Source organism: Ornithodoros turicata, chromosome 4 (assembly GCF_037126465.1).
Source record: "Ornithodoros turicata isolate Travis chromosome 4, ASM3712646v1, whole genome shotgun sequence".
Lineage (NCBI taxonomy): Eukaryota > Metazoa > Arthropoda > Arachnida > Ixodida > Argasidae > Ornithodoros > Ornithodoros turicata.
The window spans coordinates 1,419,736-1,440,371 of NC_088204.1; the positions used below are offsets into that span (position 1 = coordinate 1,419,736).

Genomic DNA, 20,636 nt, shown 5'->3' on the forward strand with positions numbered 1-20,636 from the left:
GTGGCCTAAGACTACAGGTTCTAGCGAGTGAGTCAAGTAGGTATAGGTTCCCTCTAACATTTTAATAGACAGGACACTATCTTCGGCAGGAGCTTTCCAGGAGCAGGATGTTTTCCTATATTATGCCAAGTGTTTCAAACAAGAAAAAAGAAAGCCGTAGGAACGAGCAACGCGCTCAAAAATACACTTTATGGTCATTTATTTAAAAAACGGACAAATGTTTTTGTCATCTCTGTCTGATCCTTTTGGAATTTCGGACTTTTTCAGGAGCATGTAGTCGTATTGACCGTCTCTATTCAGTGTGCCCTCGGGACCTTTTAAGGCGTGTCTCTGAAATAATAAAAAGAATCCAGAATTAAGCGATTCATTTGCGGATCGAGTTGTTCGCTGCTAAAAGAGCTTTTGCACGAAGTTCGCATAACTTTCACGCTGGTTCACACGCATTCCATTCAGATATCGTATATAAGTAAGCCCGCGAGTTTCAATGCATTCATCTTCATTCCATCCCAGTCATCATCTTCAAATAAGCTGTTGTTCAAATGCCGCCGCTGCCAGTTGCGCCCTCTGGGGTAGTGACTCTCTCACATGGTGGTTCGTCACATGATGAACAACACATTATTATTATTAATTATTTATTATTATTATTATGTATTTATTTATTTATTTTTACCTGTGTTCGCGGGTCTCGATTATAAATTTATAGTGGCTTGTCTTAAAGGTAACACCTCTTCCTTCTCTAATTCATTCTTTCCTAAAACGTCCACCGAATGGAACATCCCCTATCCCATCTGGTACTATTGCGACCATCACTGACCGTCCCAGCCTTTCGCAACTCCATATTAAACATTACTTACGATTTCATTAGAAACTCACTGAATTTTTGCTTTTTTTTTTCTTCTTTTTGCTCGCCGTTGCTTTTGCTTACGCTTGATCTGTGCTATAGCTCGTTTTTTTCTTGCTTATCTTTTATCAAGGTTTGTGTCCTTTTGTGTTTGTTTGTTATTCGCTCGATACCTGCCCCTCTCAGGGTATTTAGGGGGTAAATAAATTGATTGATCGATCGAAATTATTCGAGAAACTTGGGCGTCGCGAGGAACGGTAGCCATTATTCCTATTGGTTCTCGAAAGTATACGTGACCTGTACTGCGGCTGCCTCTGCGCCGGCGGAGATGGAGGAGCCGGATAAGTTTTATTATGGCCTTTGGTCGTCCACATCGGCATTATATACGCAAAGACGTCGTTCAGGTATAACGACGTTACTCCGACGTAACGAATCGTGTGACGTCCGTGCCATGTGACGACATTTTCGCATATTCTTCGGTATATAGAGAAAGAAAGTACAGCATTTAAGCTTACCCTGATGAACCTGACAACATCACGTTCATCCACGGTGCTCATTTCGTAGCTGATACCCCAAGCTACGAGTGCCAGGGGCTGAAAAAAAAAAAGAGAGAAAAGAAAAAGAATAGGAAAGCGTGTCTAATGATTTAATGATTTACTTCATGCACAGAAATTTCCTGGGTCGGTACATGCTGCGACCAATGAGTTTCTTCGTAAAGACTGCTGGAAGAACAGACTACATGTTACACACTCTAAAAACAGAACTTCATCGCATAGCACGCTGTGCGCCAACCATTGCCGCGAATGGTAGGGTTATCGCTTTTGATTCGAGGAGAGAGGGGGGCGTACGCCTTTTTGTGGCAATTTGGATATACGAAAATTGTCACAAAAAGGCGTACGCCCCCTCTCTCTCTTCGAGTCAGAAGCGGTAACCCTACACTCTTAGAAATGAACTTCACCGCATAGCACGCTCCTATCCAACCATTATCTCGAATGATATAGTTGTCTGCCCCGATTTGTTGAAAACGGGAGGTGTACGCCTTTTTTGTGACACTTACTGTGTCACAAAATTGTTCATAATTGTCACAAAAAAGGCGTGCGCCTCCCGTTTTCAACAAATCAGGGCAGACAACTATATCATTCGAGATAATGGTTGGATAGGAGCGTGCTATGCGGTGAAGTTCATTTCTAAGAGTGTATCATTCGTGGCAAAGGTCGGCGCACAGCGTGCTATGCGGTGAAGTGCTGTTTTTAGAGTGTATAGCAGACAATGCACTCTTAAAAATGAACTTCACCGCAAAGCACGCTCCTAGCCAACCATCATCTCAAATGATCTAGTTATCTGACCGGATTTGTTGAAAACTGGAGGCGTACGCCTTTTTTGTGACAATTATGAACAGCATAAATGTCACAAAAACTGCGTACGCCTCCCTCCTCTTGGCTAAGACCGTGCTATGCGGTGAAGTTCATTTTAAGAGTGTGGGCGCAGCTGAAAGCCCACAGTACTCGCATTCTCCTCCTACTTTGTCTACGTCCGTACGTGTTCATGGCGACATTTGTCTATTCGCTGTCCTAGCGGACAATAACTATCCTAGCACAAAGTGCTTTGAGAGTGCACATCGAGGACTTACGCGGCCCAACGTCAATTTTCTGTACGGCGATATGATGTGTTTCCAGACGCACTTTTTCACCAGGGATCGAAGTTTTCGAACTTCCGCTTTCGGAGTGCACGGGTGATAAAGCATTACCGTTGCTCCGTGCTACGAGAGAAAATTAACGCCTTAAAACATGTAATTTCCCCTAACGCTGCATCGAGAAAAAATTGGTACCTCAATAGAATGGAGCCACCGTTGTTGAGGGACATACTGGTATTCTCCGAACACTGGCCACAGAGGTCTGTGTCCTTCGCTGAGAAACATTAGCGGCGATTGGTTAATTGGAAAGAAGAAGAAGAAAAAAAAAAACTGGAAACATGTTAGTCCCAAAACACTCGGGGACTGGCTAGTCCAGGGAGCGTTAATTAGAGCTCACGATATACACAAAACAAATTAAGGAAAAGGAAGAAATAAGCGTGGTCAGCGAACAAATCGCTTTATTTATTTTATTTATTTATTTATCTTACCCTCAAGGCCCGTTGGGCATTACAGAGGGGAGTGGGAAAAGAAAATACAAAACAGTAATAAATAACAGTGAACAAAGGTCAGTAAATCAAGATGCTAAGTTAAAATGTAACAAATTGATGATGAAGTGTATAATACAAAAGCCCGTGAGTTGTGAGAGCTTATATTAAGATGTACAGGTTGATATGACACTAAGTGGTGTTATTGTGAGTCAAAAAAAAAAAGGAACATAATGCAGAGCGAAATCGGAAGTGATCGCGAATGTGTATGATGTCACTAGGAAGGTGGTTCCACTCAGCAGATGTGCGGGGGACGAAAGACTGCAGGCACGTGTTGGTGTGGTATGACGTTAGGCCTATCTTATGTTGATGATCAATCCGAGATGAAATGTAAGTGGGCGGAGGTAGAAGTTCACCACGCAAACCAGGCAGGTCATAGTAAAGTTTGTGAAGTAAAGATAAAGAGAAAGAAGTAAAGATAAAGAGCTTAGAAAGAACTTGGCTGAAACAACACATTTCACTGTGTCTCGTCTCATTCGATTGAATGTCTATATAATCGATTCGTAGAATAAGATGGTCGGCGGAATTAGGGCAGTCAGAATTATCGGCGTTCTTGTTCTTTATATGGTCGTTGATTACGGAGACAGTCGTGTACAGATGAACATGCAGACAGACGAGCAAACGTGTAATGAGAGTGCAAGGACAAACAAAGCCCCGTTCTTATACCTCTTTTCTTTTTAGTTCCGCGTTAGCGCCGCGAAGCAACGGTTGCTATGAGCGGCGTATAAAGACGTGGGCAGATGGAGGGAGAGGACAGCAGGAAGGAGTGGGAGACAGGGGGTTAACATGTATCGTGGGCCGACTTCAGGAGAAACTGTGACAACATTCGCCTGGAAAGTCTCGGGAAAATCCAGGGAAAACATGAGCAGCACAGCCGCAGGTAGGATTCGAACCCTCCACCTCCCAGTCTTCGGCACCAACGAGTCTTATACCTCTGTTAGACGGACACATATACGGCCCTTAAAGTTACGGCATTAAGAAATGGCCGTAAGTTACATACGGCCTTAAGCTCTGGGGAGCTGCAAGGCATTTTGTCGATGATGTCCACGTCGATGAACAAATGTTTGTGAACGTTGAATGTAATGTAGCGTCATCACGCTTTTTCTTACTGAAAGTACACGAAAACAATGTTTTGTTTGTATTTTCAAAAATACAACAGCAAACTATATTTGCTTTTAAATGCTTCGGATATTTTTTTTGAGTGGCGTCCGACTTTTTGGATGCAGACGACACGGTGCGATGTCCACGTCGATGAACAAATGTTTGTGAACGTTGAATGTAATGTAGCGTAATCACGCTTTTTCTTACTGAAAGTACACGAAAACAATGTTTTGTTTGTATTTTCAAAAATACAACAGCAAACTATATTTGCTTTTAAATGCTTCGGATATTTTTTTTGAGTGGCGTCCGACTTTTTGGATGCAGACGACACGGTGCGATGTCCACGTCGATGAACAAATGTTTGTGAACGTTGAATGTATAATGTAGCGTAATCACGCTTTTTCTTACTGAAAGTACACGAAAACAACGTTTTGTTTGTATTTTCAAAATACAACAGCAAACTATATTTGCTTTTAAATGCTTTGGATATTTTTTTGAGTGGCGTCCGACGTTTTCGATGCAGACGACACGGTGCGATGCCGCGTGCAGTGGTTCGAGGGTGTGACTACAAGCGTAACACTTGTACAGATGAGATAAAAAGCGAAGCAAAGTGCAAAAACGCCAGAAAAACAGGAAAAAAAAAAGAGATGACAACATTACGTCGGGTAAAAAGCATTCTATTTCGAATTGAATTAAATGTTCTAAATCCCGTTTATTGTGTGCTTGGTGACGAGGCTTGGGCAGTTTCGATGGAATGCCGGTGCCCTTCTACCTCAGTTTTGTCGCAAAGGCCTTATTGCTGACCGTCTGGCAGAAAGTTAATGATTGATTGATTGATTGATTATGTGTTTAATGGCACAAAGGCAACAAAGGCCATAGAGCGCCAAAACTATGCTGAGTGTGTCGGAGACGATTATGGGAAAGATGATGTGAGAGAGAGTGTGGTAGTTAAAACCTATCTACAGGTATGAGCGATGATTGATTGATTGATTGACCAGGATAAGAGAGAGGGGGATGACGATAGCAAGCGAGCATGGCAGTTAAAAGCTATCTACAAGTGACAGTGAAAGTTAATGACAGTATGCATTTACGGCCGTGACCGTAACCGTGACCGGTCGTATATATGTGCCCGTCTGACAGGGGTGTCATACCTCTGTCACACGGGAAATTGAATGCCATTTCCAGCTAATGACAATCCCACTGCACGGGTGGCCAGTCTCCAATGATGACTGAACATGCGCACCACCCAAGCGTGCCCAAGATCGCTTTCAATGATAATCGAAAACTGTCCACGCGTGCGACAGAGTTTGTTCGGGCCGCGTGCAACTACACAACGAAAGGAACGTTCACAAATGATGGGAATAAGGATCAGCAAAGCCCTTCACTACTGTAGAGCACTATATCTACAAGCATCTAAATGATTTGTCATTTTTAGAAACAGCGTGGAAGCGACATTTCCAGCGAGGCCGACTGAAGCCAATCGCTTCACTTTGGCTACAGCCCTTGGGCACTGGACTCACGTCCCTGTAGATTCTCCTGGATTATCTGCACGACCCCTTCACGTCCTTTAATCCCGATGTGCGGCCTCGCTATATATACCGTCTCGCCCCCTCTTATCCCGTCATCATCATTTTATACCCCTGCCACACGGGCATTTCGATCCTTCTCGAATCCGATCTGCATCGAACTTCCCGAGCACGCTCGAGTTTTGACGCTGCTACACGGCCACTTTCAGTGCGCATTGAATGGTTGACCTGTGCAAATGAATAAACGGAACTCATTAATTTCGCGTTTCCTATATAACAGCGATATTAGTGGTAATTTATCGTATACCGATGTAAACATCATTTGTAGCTTCGCGCGCATGTCCGTCTTAAGTTATGACAGTTCACCGGGGTCGAGGATGCAAATGGCGGCCGTCGAGCCGCCTTGAAATTCTCAATCCTGTTGTGGGAACTGTCTTGAGTCAAGCAGGATCAAAGTTCGATCCTGCTTGGAAGCGGCCGTGTAGCACCATCCGATCTGCATTGGGTTCAAGCAGGTTCGGTCGAGCAGGATCGAAAATGCCCGTGTGACAGGGGTATTACACCTCATGTACTCCCGTCGCCATTGAGGTATAGTGGGCCACAATCCAGTGGGCGAATTTTCCCATTCATCATCATCATCATTGTATTTATTGTTGTTATTCCTCGTAGTGACACACAAGTTCAAATCACTCTCAACAAATGAATGTGACCGATTCGAAACTCACGACTTTTATGGCTACGCTCGTAACACGCATATCGGTCGGTGAGGTTTCAGTTGCGGCTTTTTTTTTTTTTTTCTCGCGTTCCAGCTCGGCCATCAAGTGCAATGCAAACACTTCCGTGCAACGTTATTATATGCGATGGCGGACGCATTATTCGCTAGAAATGTCGCTCAAGTTTCATTGTGACTGCATCTGCTGAATCTCAGAATGAATGAAAATATAAAGACTTACTGCGTGGGCAGTATGGTGTCGTAGATAATCCGTTCGTACATGCAATAATGACGAGGCTGAAAGGCACGCGACGAAAAAAAATAATTCTACATAAACGGCGAGATACAAACAAGATCTCACATCGGATGAACCAGAGCCATTTCTATTGGTTCTCGAGGGCACGTGACTTTAAAGGAGGCCAGAAAGCCACCCAACAAATAGTCTGTTTCTGACGCATTATAAAAGGATGTGGCTTGCCTTTGCAACTGACGCACATAAAGAAAATTATGCAATAAAAAAAAAAGACACACACACCCAGGCAGCACCCCAATGTGCATGGGTCCCAGACTGGACAAATATAGGCTATCTCGGATTCCCAATGTTGGCCCAATTTTACAACTGCAACCCTGCCCAAGCAAGGCTAAATATTGGCAGCCGATATTCAGCTTCAGTATTGCCAATTTACACCCCATATTGTCCAGGCAGCAGCTCAATATTTGCCTGACATTGGTACCATACTGGGTAAATGCTAATTCATAGGCCCAATCGAGGCAGTGCTCGAGACAACGGTTGTCTGGAATCGCCCGTCAGCAGTTCCGCAGCCGATATTGCTTTCGTTACGCGCCTGAAGGTGTCATGCCACTATTCCATTTGAATGCGGCAGCACACTAATATTGGCCCAGTGTTGGCTACCGGGTTCGCCAATATGGACCCCATATGGGCTGCCAATATTGGCGCCACCTGAAAAGTGCAACCAGCCTCCCCATTAGACCGATATGGCCTGCCTATATTTGCAAGCCCATTTTTCACGCCGTGATAATACCGACGATGAGTCTGTGTAATAATTATGCATTACCCGGTATAATATCCTCCACCACTAAAAGTAATATTACTTCTTCCGTGTTTCCTTCGTACAGATCTAACTGGTCGACGTTACATCGCGTTATAAATACAATACTACATTACTCTAAAACGAAGAACAGGTGCAGTGCCCGTCTTATTGCCAACTGCTCGCCTTGCTCAAGGTTACATGTGTGTGGGGGGAAAATTTATTGAGTGGGTGGCGTAATTACAGGTGGTACGAAGACACGGGGGGGGGGATATGTTTATTAAGAAAAAAAGAAAGGAAAGGTTAGCCAGGCAAAGAGCCGGCTTGCTATTCCGAAAAAAAGGGGAAAAAAAGGCGAAGACACGGCTTTTAAAACTAGGTTCCAGGTAGCCGCATTGCCAACTGTAGGATGGGACAAGCGAAAACTTGCCCACATCACACTTAAAAAATAGCACTGCCCTCGCCCTTAACATGAAGGCCAGGATGAACTAATGCTAGGCAGGCTGTCCCACGGAACTGCCAATGCCAAACGTCCCTCAGAAGCCTTCATTGGGATCTCAGTAGTACATGACCCCAAAACTTACAACCCGCTCCTAAAGTACAAAGGAGCGAAACTGTTTCGTGACGGTGACGGACGCCTCAGCATCACTGCATCTGCAGTAACTTCAAGACACGTAGCGTTTCAGAACGGATATCCCTATCTATCAGACATTACGTTTTTTTACTTGGCCTGCAGCTTCCATTGTCATTAGAGACTATAACCAGCGACATTTTCGCTCGAATGAAAAGACCGATCCGAGTGTCGCGCATGCGCGTTACGACTGGAAAGACGCGCAATTTCACTGAAACGACTAGTACACGTTCTGAGTCGGTTCGTTTTATTCCGCTGCTATGGCATTCCATTGGCATTGTCCCATGTCCCATTTTCCGCATTTTCAGCTAATGTGGGGCGCACATGGCAACATGGGGCCCATATTGCCGATATTTTCCCATCTTGGCTCAAACTTCGCCATATGGGCCCATATTGCCAAGTTTGAGCCAATATGGGGAAAGTCATGGCAAAACGGGTCCCATATTGGACTGTGTCGCCATTGCTCAGCCAATATGGGCCCAATATTGTGTGCTGCCTGGGATATTGTTTGTTCTACGGCTATATGCAGACGATATTGCCCATGTAGTTGCATGGAATATTATTTGGTCGACGGCAATATGTAGATCATATACCTTCATACAATGTTACTTGGTCGACGGCTATATGTACACCATATTGCTCAGTTGAATCCAATATTTGGTCGGCGGCTCTACGTACACCAAATTGCCCACTTTGAGGCAATGTTGTTTGGACACCGGCTATATTCGGACTGCATTGCCCGCTTTCTGATATGGTTTGCTCCTCGGCTATATGTAGACCACATTGCCCATATTCAGCCAATATCGCGTGTTTCATGGCTATATGGCGACCATATTTCCAGTGATCTGCGAATATTGACCGGTTGATGGCAACCTTGGACCAACGCTCCCACGCAGCAACGATCAGTTGAAGAGTAATGGTAAACGTGGTCCTATATAGCACCGGTAGTTCCAGTGGCCCGACAATAACGGACCAGGATAGTGTGCTGCCTGGGCACACACCCGAACACGGACTCGCGCGTTCCCGCTCAACTCGCTCTACAGGGAGAAACGAGGAGGAGGAGGAAAAATGTCACTGGCCACGTCATTACGGTTACAAGAGAGACAGCGCTCCAATCAGGCCGACGCTTTCCGCATTTTTTTTAAATTTTTACTTTTTGTTTCTCTCCCAGTCCTCTCCGTGTGCAGCCGCTCCAAACCAGTTAGCGGGCTGTACCGTAATGACGTCAAAGTGACCCGAGAGGCTTCGTTGCGGGCATTGCCACCGTCGCGTTTTTTAAAACCGAATTCTGATATCTTTATGCATGTGTGTCGAATGAATCACTTCGGATGGTGCATTCTAGTAGTCCAGCTTCATTAAAAAAAGGGGGGGGGGAGTGACTGAAGCGCTTCCTTCGCTTCTTTATTACTTTTCTCCTAATAATTGGAATCGAAGGAGCATCTCTCTTCATCTTCATCTCATCATCATCTTTTACAGGCGTTATCACGTCATGCAGCAGAGCGCAAGATCCCTTCCTTATAATAGTGAGCTTTAGCGCATCGTCCGCTATCGTCTTTGCGTACGTAAGGGATAGCGTTGGTTTTTCTGCGCACTGCGCGAAGCTCTATTTATAGTTTGCGTGTGCGCAAAACCATAAACGCCATCTCTTACGTACGTAAAGGCGGTAGCGTACGATGCACTAAAACTCACTAATGGACCTCTACCCGAGAAACGTCATCATGACGTTGGTAGACAGACTCAAACCGAAACAAATCGAAAGGAGAGGGCCGGGTTCCACGAATGGGCACTTGTTCGCTGTCTCGCATTGAAAGAAAACTAGGACCAAAGGTCGCGTCCCTTCCAGGGAACATCGTAATCCCCTCAAGACCGTGGCTTTCGGGCGCGACCTTGTTCGCCACTAGCTTCGAGCGTAATACCACACTACCAAATTGGTGGCGCTGTCGAACACTATGACGTCATCTGTTTACAGACAGGGAGAGGTCTATAACCAACGAGATAGACAGGGAATATAGTGCGCAACAGCCTTGGCGAGGCTCCAAGCTTTGATGCCAGTAGGCGATCCTCTCCTTTCTCCCTCGCACTCCTTCTGTCAAGGAAAAAACGAACGAAGAGCGAACCGAAGGTCCAATGAAACGCGAGGGCGCACCGCAAGTTGGGTGGAAGCGATGCACGCTCCAGGGCAACCTTTTTTCTGCTGCGAAAACAATCAGCTGAATTCGCCAAAAAGCCGGTTCCTTATCAGATAGCGCGCCAAAGACGGGATGCTGACATACGACGTGCCAAATTCCGCTATCCTTCGGCCTCAATGATTTCTCGGGTGGTCTTATTCGTACATCTCGCTATCACACTGTTTGATCATGTGACTATGGTAGTATGTCTTCCGTAGGATTGGGAAAAAATTGTTGGCTGCATTACGGAACCAATAAACGCAACGGAATTTCGAAGCGTGCGCGCGCAAAGACGCTTACGGCATGAAGCCCTAACATCCGCCATTTGCAAACAAGGCAAGGTGAGGACAACATGGCGCCATCCAGGGTGGCTTCAAATATGGCTGCCGGTTTATCTCTACTGATAACACTCAGAGTACAGGTTCCAATCCTGCTAGATTGACTGATTGATTGGAAAAAAAAAAAAAAAGTGGAGATGTTATAGTCCCAGAACACTCGGGACTGGCTAGTGGCTACTGCGAGATTTCGGCACGCTACACCTAGAAAATAGAGCATATGCGTGGCAAACGCCGTCTTATAGCCCTATTCTTACTGCGCTTTCCACTTGTTCCAATCAATCAATCAAACTTTCTTACTGTTGCGCGCATAACAATGAAATTGAAACTGAAATGTCACATAATGAAATGCGTTACTATATATGAAAGTGGGGGTCGACAACAGACTGTTTTTCCTGGTAACTTACCATGTAGGATTTATCAATTTTGTAGATTATCTTCCGCGATGGCTCCGGTTTCTAAGGCAACAGAATGGTTAGTTAAGTGAAATGAAATGAACTTTGTACGTAGCGTCAAGATGGAGCTCCAGTCGCGCATAATGCGAATGTAAAGGATGAACCAACTCACGTGTGAGATTCTTTTTAGTTTCATCATCGTCCCGATTTTAGGATTGCAGGTGTACTCCCTTTTGGATCCGTTGTAGTCGACGTAGAGATAATCCTGTAACCGTTGTTCATTCTGGTGAAATGTTCAGTGTGCATTGTTTGTGTTGGGCCCACGACCTACTAGATTATAGCGACCATGTCACAGCATCCCTTCCCAGCGCCGCACTTGGAAGCTAGCGGTGGCGCTACTCATGGTCCCTGTTACTGCTTCCTCAACTTCTACAATACTTTGTACTTCAGCTTACCTTAGTATTTCTGTACAAGCGGTGGAATATTCCACGGAAGATGTTTCATTCACTGGTTGATTACCATCATCATTGTACGTGTCTCCATAGGAGCTATTGCTGTCGTCTGCTACAGTAGTCGTACGTACACTCTTAAAAATGAACTTCACCTCATAGCACGCTCCTGGCCAACCATTATCTCGAATGATATCGTTATCTGCCCTGATTTGTTGAAAACGGGGGGCGTACGCCATTTCTGTGACACTTATGCTGTTCATAATTGTCACAGAAAAGGCGTACGCCCCGTGTTTTCAACAAATCAGGGCAGATAACGATATCATTCGAGATAATGGTTGGCTAAGAGCGTGCTATGCGGTGAAATTCATTTTTAAGAGTGTACGCTTCTGCACTCTTAAAACAAAGCTTCACCACATAGCACGCTGAAGGCCAACCATTGTACAGAGTGATACCTCTATCACTCTTGATTTGTGGAAAACGCGGGGCGTACGCCTTTTTGTGACAATTAACATTTCTGCATAAGTGTCATTAAAAGGTGTACGCCTCCCGTTTTCAACAAATCAGGGGAGAGCACGATGTCAATCGGGCTTATGGTTGGCTAGGAGCGTGCGATGTGGTGAAGTTCATTTTTAAGAGTGTGGGCGTTCAGAATTCCAATTTCCATCGTCCAATCGTGATGCAGATCTCGCGGGCCGATGAGTAGCGCCCCTAGCGGATTGTGCGGACGGGCTCCTCATAGGGGTTTGCCGATTATGATATGGTCGTTACAATCTAGTAGGTCGTGGTTGGGCCATCCTGTGGCCATATTCCACTTGCGGGTTAGAATGACCCGCACGTAGCCAGAAAGAAATTTAGGCGTAGAATTTACGTACGCGGTCTCCATTTTTAGCTACGCACATACGACAGGTACGTTTGTCGCAAAAATATTCTGCACTTCCAAGCTCCACAGAAAAATTCCAACCGCAGAAGAATTCTATTCTCTCCACTCTCTCCGCCAACCTTTATGATCTCCCTCGAAATGCTTCTGCCCCAATATGAGTGGGGCAGAACAATTCGAATGGGTTATCGTCTTATCGATGTTGGGTGTAGTATCGTTCAAAATCCTTGTTCATAGCGGCATGTGGAGGGGTTTAACATCGTTTTTCCTCAAACGCTGATGTACGACAAATGCCGGTACGGTTCCCTGTGAAGTCGACCCGGGACGCGCTACCCCCTTTCCCTCATGTAACAAAAGTATCCCAAAGTACCCCAAAAGAACCTCATCCTTAGAGAAAAGAGCCCCAAGATGGACAGTAAAAGAAAGAGAGAGAGAGAGAGATAGAGAAGCAGGCTTATCGTGAGTAAGGTGACCATCGCGCACGATCAGCATTATCTGGCGACCTGAAATCTCTCTAGGGAACGGTGGTCGTACCTTTCCGTTGTCGCACATATCATTGCTGACTCCCATCTGGACTCCGTGCACGGGGTCATGAAGACTGTCGGGCACCTCTCCCGTTCTGTCAGTAACAGATTAAATAATGAAACGATGAATGCGCGTTGAAACGCCAACCAAGAACAGTTCGTGCTTCCGGACGGACACAAGTACAGTGAACCCCCATTATTATGACCATGGTCGTTCCCGAAAATTTTGGTCATAATGCGGAATTGTCATATTAACGGGGGTATTTGCAGAGGTTTCACTGCATTGTGCCCCAGGAGTATGGTCGTAAAGCGCGTATATGTCAGATTATCGGGGGTCATATTAACGAGGGTTCATTATACAGTGAACCCTCGTTATTATGACCATGGTCGTTCCCGAAAATTTTGGTCATAATGCGGAATTGTCATATTAACGGGGGGATCTGCAGAGGTTTCACTGCATTGTTCCCCAGGAGTATGGTCGTAAATCGCGTATATGTCAGATTATCGGGGGTCATATTAACGAGGGTTCATTATATAAAGGACTGGGGGATTTTTTCGATTTTAGAACGAGGTACCAGACCGCCCTGTTTTCGAGCTTATTAAAGCGTGATGTTGTAGAAATAAACTGTTTTGCTGTCCGACGTTCCCTGTCTGTCCCCATGTTGCCTTTATCGACTCTGCTGAACATTGTCCTTAGCGGTGTTTGAGACGTTGTGTGTCCTTCCTTGTCCCTCCTTTTACTATCATATATATCAGTGATGGCCAGTAGTTAACTACATGTAGTTAAACTACCTGATTGTAGTTAAAAAGTAGTTATCAACTACTTGCAGAAATGTTGTGGCAACTACTAGTTAAACTACTATTTCGAGTAGTTAACTACAGTAAGGTTATTCCAGGCGCTAACTACTTCCGATTTTGCCGCAAGCTTTACGGCACGATTGTGCTTCCGACTTTTACCTTGAGCTACTTGTTTGATGAGAACGGAGGTGCAGAGCAATTGTGTCGTGCATGTGTACTAAATCTTCACTTTTATCACTGCTTTTGATTCATGTTCAGGTGTCCAAGAACACTATAGAATGGAATTGGTGTTGATGGACAACGTTAAGTAGTTATAGATGTAGTTAAAATACATTGCAGTAGTTAAGGAAGTAGTTTTAACTACCTCCCCTCAAAAGTAGTTGAACTACTAGTTAAACTACTCCATCGCGAAGTAGTTAGTAGTTATAGTTAAACTACTGTAGAAGTAGTTAGTGGCCATCACTGATATATATACATTCTCCCTTGTTGCCCTCTCATCGCCTCTCATCGACAATTTCCAATGACTTTAATTATTTCAAAATGCGTAGCTTACCCATTAATGTTAACCCGCTCTGTCCTTTCACCGGAGTGGACGCAGTTCACACACACCAACACCACCAGAGGGATGAGGAGCATTCCTGCCATTGCTCTTCCTCTTCAGACGCAGCCTGTCTACTGTAAGTTTCTTAAGAAAGGACGGATATGTAGTTTATCATTATCGGTCTCTTCCGTTTCCCGATGCCGCAACGACTTGTGTCAGGGAGTAAAGGCTCTTAACGATAAGCGATATCCTCAAAACGTGACACTGCCGCAGCTGCCGGGACGTTTTATTGACACTGAGATGGTAATTTCGGCTATCCAGGTTCGGTACAGTTGTCGCTGCCCTCATTACTATGATTTATCTCTTCCTCGGAACGTCGCAGAGTTTTTCTTCATATTTTGATGTTGTACAGTACGGGAGATTGAGAATTCAGAGGAACGCAAAATCCTTTATTGCATGTTGCATCTAGGGGTATGGCTTTTTTTTTTCTTTTTTTGCGAGGGGGCGGGGATATTTGCTCGAAGACAAAAGAAAAGGAAACGGCATCCAAACGGCGTGTCTGCTTGTTATTCAGAAAGTAAATACAGTTGGGAATGTCCAAACACAATAAAACTCTGTTTTTCAGTTGTAATTTTTGGAATGATATTGCGCGGTATTTATGCATTCGGGAGTTACCGGCAAATATATAATAGGCAGTAATGGGACTTTACCCGACAACGTTTACAGACCTCATTTACGGTTGAAATTCCCGCAGGGAGTATATACGGCAAAATGTAATTTCGAACAGAGAAATAAGGCGAGCGAGCTGATGAAGACATATACAGTGAACACCCGTTATTATGACCATGGTCGTTCCCGAAAATTTTGGTCATAATGCGGAATTGTCATATTAACGAGAGGGATTTGCGGAGCTTTCACTGCATTGTTCCCCAGGTGTATGGTCGTAAAGCAGGTATGTCAGATTATCGGGGGTCATATTAACGAGGGTTCACTGTAACCATATAGAGGCACGTAGGCGGGGTTAATGTAACAACATACTTCCCCGCATCGTCTTACAGAAAAAAGGTCGGCAACGTACCGACGTACATTATAAAATCCCCGCATTCTTCACAACACAGCCCTTACGTGTCGAACTATACGAGGGAATCAAATCATAAACCGCATGCACACTATATACAATAGCGAAACTGTGTAACAAAATCACGAGGAAACGTGCGCATGAATACATACCGTAGCATACCTTGACTTTGTATTCCCTTAATTTGAAGGACGAGGACTCCCGTAAAAGGAAAGCAGTTCACTCGTATGAGACGAGCGAACCCGTACCGCTGCTCGAGTAAAGCCGCCTCAAACGAGTGCAGTAGAAATGCCGACGATAAGCACAGCTGGTTTGAAGCTCTGAGGTCTTGCGCCGATGTCGTCTGTTTGTTTCAATGCCGTGACGTCACTCGACGTATTGCGTGGCCGGCATCGGCTTTAACCTGATGGCAAAACCCTTTTCACAGAGTTCGGCTTAAAGAACTGTGCCGTGTTGCTGTCGCGCGCAGGCGTAAAAATAAAGTAAGGACTCGGCTCACGAATTGCCTCGCTTTATGAACGGTACGGCGTGGAACAAGACATCTGCCTCGTATTTTCCCCGAGCTCGGTTTATGAGCCGATTTCGAACAGTGAGCGCATTTTGTTGGAACGCAAACATAAAATGTAAGCCTTCCCCCCCACTCGTATGAATGAATGGCGACCATATATGACGACACAGGACGACGTGAAATTTTTGAAGAGGTCGGGAGTGTTCCTGCCAAACGAATAAACGGCATATGTTATCCTTATAACTTATACGTTATCCTTACTGCTCCTGGAAGGGCCTTTATTGGACTTAGCTTTCCAGGATCTATCGTTGCAGTGGGTATATAACCTGTCTGCCGCCTTTGTGGCCCCGTGAAACAGAATGCCATTCAAGGAAGCCAACTCTCTTCAAGAGCTGAAGGTCTGACAGCCATCGTCGGCACAATGGACAATATAAATATGCGTCTTTACGACCTATACGAGTGCTTTCGTTGACCGACAGCTGCGTATCATATCTCAAGGATATCCGAGGAAAGAACCTGCGGTAATGCGAGAGAACGAGTTGCTTGACGTTTGCCAGACATACAGTACACGTGTCTCTCTCATGTACTTTCACAACATCATTTTTACTTCCGTTATACGTCATAATCATTATCATCATCTGTTGAGTCTGAGGTTTCCAATTGGTCGTCCTGAAGACTTTCCAGAAACGTAGGAACAGTTACTCATTGTGACATCACCCGTTGTTGACGGTCTCGTAACAAACCGAAGTGTCGCTCGCTTGTGTACCCGCAGAGGTGAGAAGTAATGTTCTAATGTCTTAACTAATTCTGTTCTCTGTTTCTCTGTTCCATGTACTACAAGGGTCGTTTAAGGTTTATCGAGACTTTTGCTCGAGCAAAAAATCAGTGAGTAAACATGATTGAATAAAACTTTCCGAGGACGAAGTGAGATCCTTCTCGGGTCAGCGTAACGTGCAGCAGTGGCAATTATCATGGCGGAGAGCACTGTGTCTCTAGCTGTGGAACAGCGACGCAGAATCAAGTTCCTTGTGAAGGAGGAGCCAGCTGAGATTTTGCAAAGATTACAGGCAAGAGTGAAAGAACGGTGCAGGCAGTTTGACGAAGGAAGGGATATGGTGACGAATGAACCACGTGGACACGTTCGTCCGTCCGCAGTTGCGCCAGTGAACATCCCATGCGTTGAGCAAGCCACCCTCGATAACCGTCGAGTAACAGTTCGGGACATTGCAGCCCAGCGTATAATATTAGCAGTGTAGAGACAACCATTCACGAGCACTTACTGTTCCGCAAAGTCATGTGCAAGATGGGTTCCCAGTAGGGAGCGCGCATGGCAGTCTCTGAGCAGCTGCTGAACCGACTTCAATCCGATGGGAGCGAATTTTCGCAATCAGTCATCACATGTGGTGATGAAACCCGGATGCGTCATTTCACCCCAGAGACAAAAAGGAGCATAGAATGGCCATATAAGGCTTCCCCGCCGCTTACGAAACGCAAGATGCAGCCATCTGCTGTCAAGTCCATGGGAAATGTTTTCTGGGACATGCGGGGTGTCATCCACGGCGGACGGAAAGGCACACCCTGAAGTTGGCCCCGGACGATTAATAGCTCCTGTGTAGCAGTCACTCCTGTTGTCTCTTCACAATCCGTCCACGCGTCTGTATCACGACCTACTAGATTATAACGACCATGTCATAATCAGCAACCCTTATGCGGAGTCCGTCCGCACGATCCGCTAGGGGCGCTACTCATCGGCCCGCGAGATCTGCATCACGATTGGACGATGGAAATTTGAATTCTGAACGCGCAGAAGCGTACGTACGACTACGGTAGCAGACGACAGCAATAGCTCCTATGAAAACGCTTAGAATGATGATGGTGATCAACCTCAGAATGAAACATCTTCCGTGGAATATTCCACCGCTTGTACAGAAATACTAAGGTAAACTGAAGTACAAAGTATTGTAGAAGTTGAGGAAGCAATAACAGGGACGATGAGTAGCGCCACCGCTACCTTCCAAAAATGCGGCGCTGGGAAGGGGTGCCTATGACATGGTCGTTATAATCTAGTAGGTCGTGGTCTGTACGCAGCTTCGTAGCCACATTTTCGTCGCGGCGCTAACACGAAATAACTAAATTAGAGTTGCACTAATTTATTTCTAAAATTATTTAGATACAGTAATTAATTCCCCCAATAAAATGTACCTACTTAATTACTCGTGTAGCGACCGTTAGATGCGAAAGGGCATGCACATATCATGTCCGTCGCGGGGAGGGTGGGACATACAGAGTATGTTACGTGGCGGTGGCTTTGAGAACAGTTTTTGCATCTCGGACTGACGAGGAATAAACACGTACGTTCATCGGTTCGCTGCACTTATAATTAATTAATTACCTTATCACTTTGGTAACCAGTCTGTGGATTTATTTTTGCACAAACCACAGCGCGCTATCTAAGGACGCCGTGTCTACACTCCAAAAAGAAGAAGAAAAAAGGGGGAGTCCTTGCAGCTTCTAGTCCCCCTAGATTGCAATTTACTCCCCATTTTAGTCCCCTGACCCTGAAATTTACTCTCCACAACTACAAATAGTCACTGCACTTAGCAAATTGTCTCCTGAATGCAACAGTCTATGCGTAAACACGTGTTCTTCGTGAATTTGATGGCATATCTTAGCTAACTTGGCAATTTTCCACCCACACAGAGTAAGAAATACTTAGCGGTTCTTTTTTTTTTTTGGGAAATTGTGCCCTATGCGTGCCGCAATATTATATTTCGGCCGACACATCGCGGTTTAATTCAAAATATTTTCATTCACGCACGCACATGAATCACGACTGTCAGAACAGACCGTGAAATACACTCTATGACATTGATTTAGTCTCAGATGAGAGACATTTTTGTGGCCAAAAGAACAAAAATTACTGTTTTCTTTTTCGTTTTTTCCTTGGAATGTATGCACCCTACCAACAAATTTCTGGTGTTCTGACTCGAACAAACAGGTTGCCAACTGACCCACGAACGCCTTTCCATTACAAGGCTTCTTCTTTCTTCTCACCCATCAGAACCCCTATCTTCTTGAGCCAGGCAAAGGTGCCCTGCATGCCAACTACGTTAATCAGTCTCATTACTCGTAGATCCCAATAAAGGGGTCATGACAAAGTGGAAGACCTTTATTAGTGACCAACTCCACCTACGACGAAATCTTGGAGATAATCCACGGCAGACTTTGAAACGTGCTTCGATGCAAGAAGTATTCTTGGCGCGTTGTCGCCAGGCAGCCGCATGCAGACATACCCGTACGTTGATATATGCCTTTATGGGTACATCGACTGCACCAGAAAGATGTGCTAGCTATGCTCATCGCTGAAAAAAAAGAGGAAGAAAACGATCCTGGTCGTTGTTTACGGCATGGGGCACCAATCGCGTGCAGGAGCGGTATCGCTTAGCATCGTTTAGTCCAGACGCCAGCGCTGCTGTCATAAAAAGGCAACTAAGTGAGCATCCATGAGGTTCCAGCCGTGGTACAAGAGGGAGACAGAAGACAACGAAACATTGGAGTATGCGATGCTCTTCCTAGGCTTCCTCTGCGTCAATGTGGTCGTCTGTTTACTGTCCTTCCTCAGCGAGACCTACTACTCGTTTCACCACAAGTAATGGCTTCCTATCCACGGATTTGTGATCATTGCGAACGGAGGTAGGCTGACCATCTGTGCCATGGACACCTTTTCCCACGCTTAATCGGACACGGCGTAATCTCGTGCGTTATCGAGGCTGTGGACAAGCACGTCATGAACTGTAACCTGATGACAGCAGCATCGGACTGCCGACTTGAGCGTCACTCGGCGTCGATTATAGAATAAACGTCTTCATATATATATTTTTTTAACGGGTGTAGTTCGTTACCGGGACCACTCGTTTTTAAAAATTTGTGAAAGCGTTTGAAAGGTAAATATTGCGTAGAAGTGAAAGAAGTTCATATACTGAATCGAAAAAGGTAAGAATTATAAAATTCTGTGGACTAGAAGTTTTTTTATAGGCATTTCAACAACCCCATCTGATTCACTGTTAGCACAGGAGAAACACGGGAATGCTAAGCCTAACGGATTCGAAACTTGCAAGAGAATTGGGCTAAATCGCCTCACTTTAGTGAGGTTGGGTTAAGTTAGGTTCTACAGATTGGGGGGGGGGGTCTGCCCCCCCCCCTCCCCCCCACCCAGGCACGCAGTACGCGGCGCGGGCGTCGATACTGCCTGGGGTTAGGTCAGAAGGTCCTCACCCAAGATGGCGGAGCGCCATCAAAAAACGGGCGATAAAATTTGATTTTTATACGTTTCACGCAATATACGAGGGTCATTCCTGTTTAATTTCGTTCCTAACTTGCTCCTGCTTCAGGTAAAAACATATCATTTACCTAGTTATCTTCTTTCTTTACAAAAACGCAGTGGTCCCGGTAACGAACTACATCCTTTTAACGTACTTTTGTTGAACGGGTATTCGTTATTTTGGCGATTTTACGATTTATTGTTTTTTGGAAAGTTTACGTAGATTTTCATTCCACACTCTCCCGATTTTTCGTGACCGCCTTTATGATGTTTTAACTCGAACAGTTCAAAGAGTGATATTAAACGGTAGGAGCAACTTGTTTATTTACACATGGTAAACGCCAGAAGAAGAGCAGTCTCGTTTACCGTGCGTAAATAAATAGGTTGCTCCTACCGTTTAATATCACTCTTTGATTTACTCACCACCGGCAACTTGACATCGCCTATTTTTTTCTGCCTTCGTATCTTCTTGAACAGTTCATTTATGCTTCACCACATGCGTTTTGTCACGCTGTAGCCTTAGTTGCTCCTGCGCCGCCATAAAAGCCCCGAACGTCATCATCATCATCATCATCATCATCATCAACACCTGGTTCACGTA

At 45.1% G+C, this 20,636-nt stretch overlaps 1 protein-coding gene across 4 annotated transcripts; it reads right to left on the reverse strand.

Annotated features, from left to right (window-relative positions):
• Positions 1-182: 182 nt before the first annotated feature.
• Positions 183-15,702, reverse strand: LOC135390620 (uncharacterized). Of its 4 annotated transcripts, none has more exons than XM_064620389.1 (10): positions 15,369-15,701; positions 14,141-14,272; positions 12,800-12,884; positions 11,109-11,201; positions 10,949-10,999; positions 6,600-6,655; positions 2,670-2,748; positions 2,472-2,600; positions 1,357-1,434; positions 183-330 (listed from the first exon to the last, which is right to left on the reverse strand). In XM_064620389.1, exons 2-10 carry the CDS (start codon positions 14,230-14,232, stop codon positions 199-201), a joined length of 795 nt encoding a protein of 264 aa, XP_064476459.1. In that variant the 5' UTR covers positions 14,233-14,272; positions 15,369-15,701; the 3' UTR covers positions 183-198. The 4 variants fall into 4 exon arrangements, with proteins under 4 accessions (XP_064476459.1, XP_064476460.1, XP_064476458.1 ...); XM_064620390.1 differs by having other exon boundaries at positions 14,141-14,262; positions 15,359-15,701; XM_064620388.1 differs by having other exon boundaries at positions 15,359-15,701.
• Positions 15,703-20,636: the final 4,934 nt, after the last annotated feature.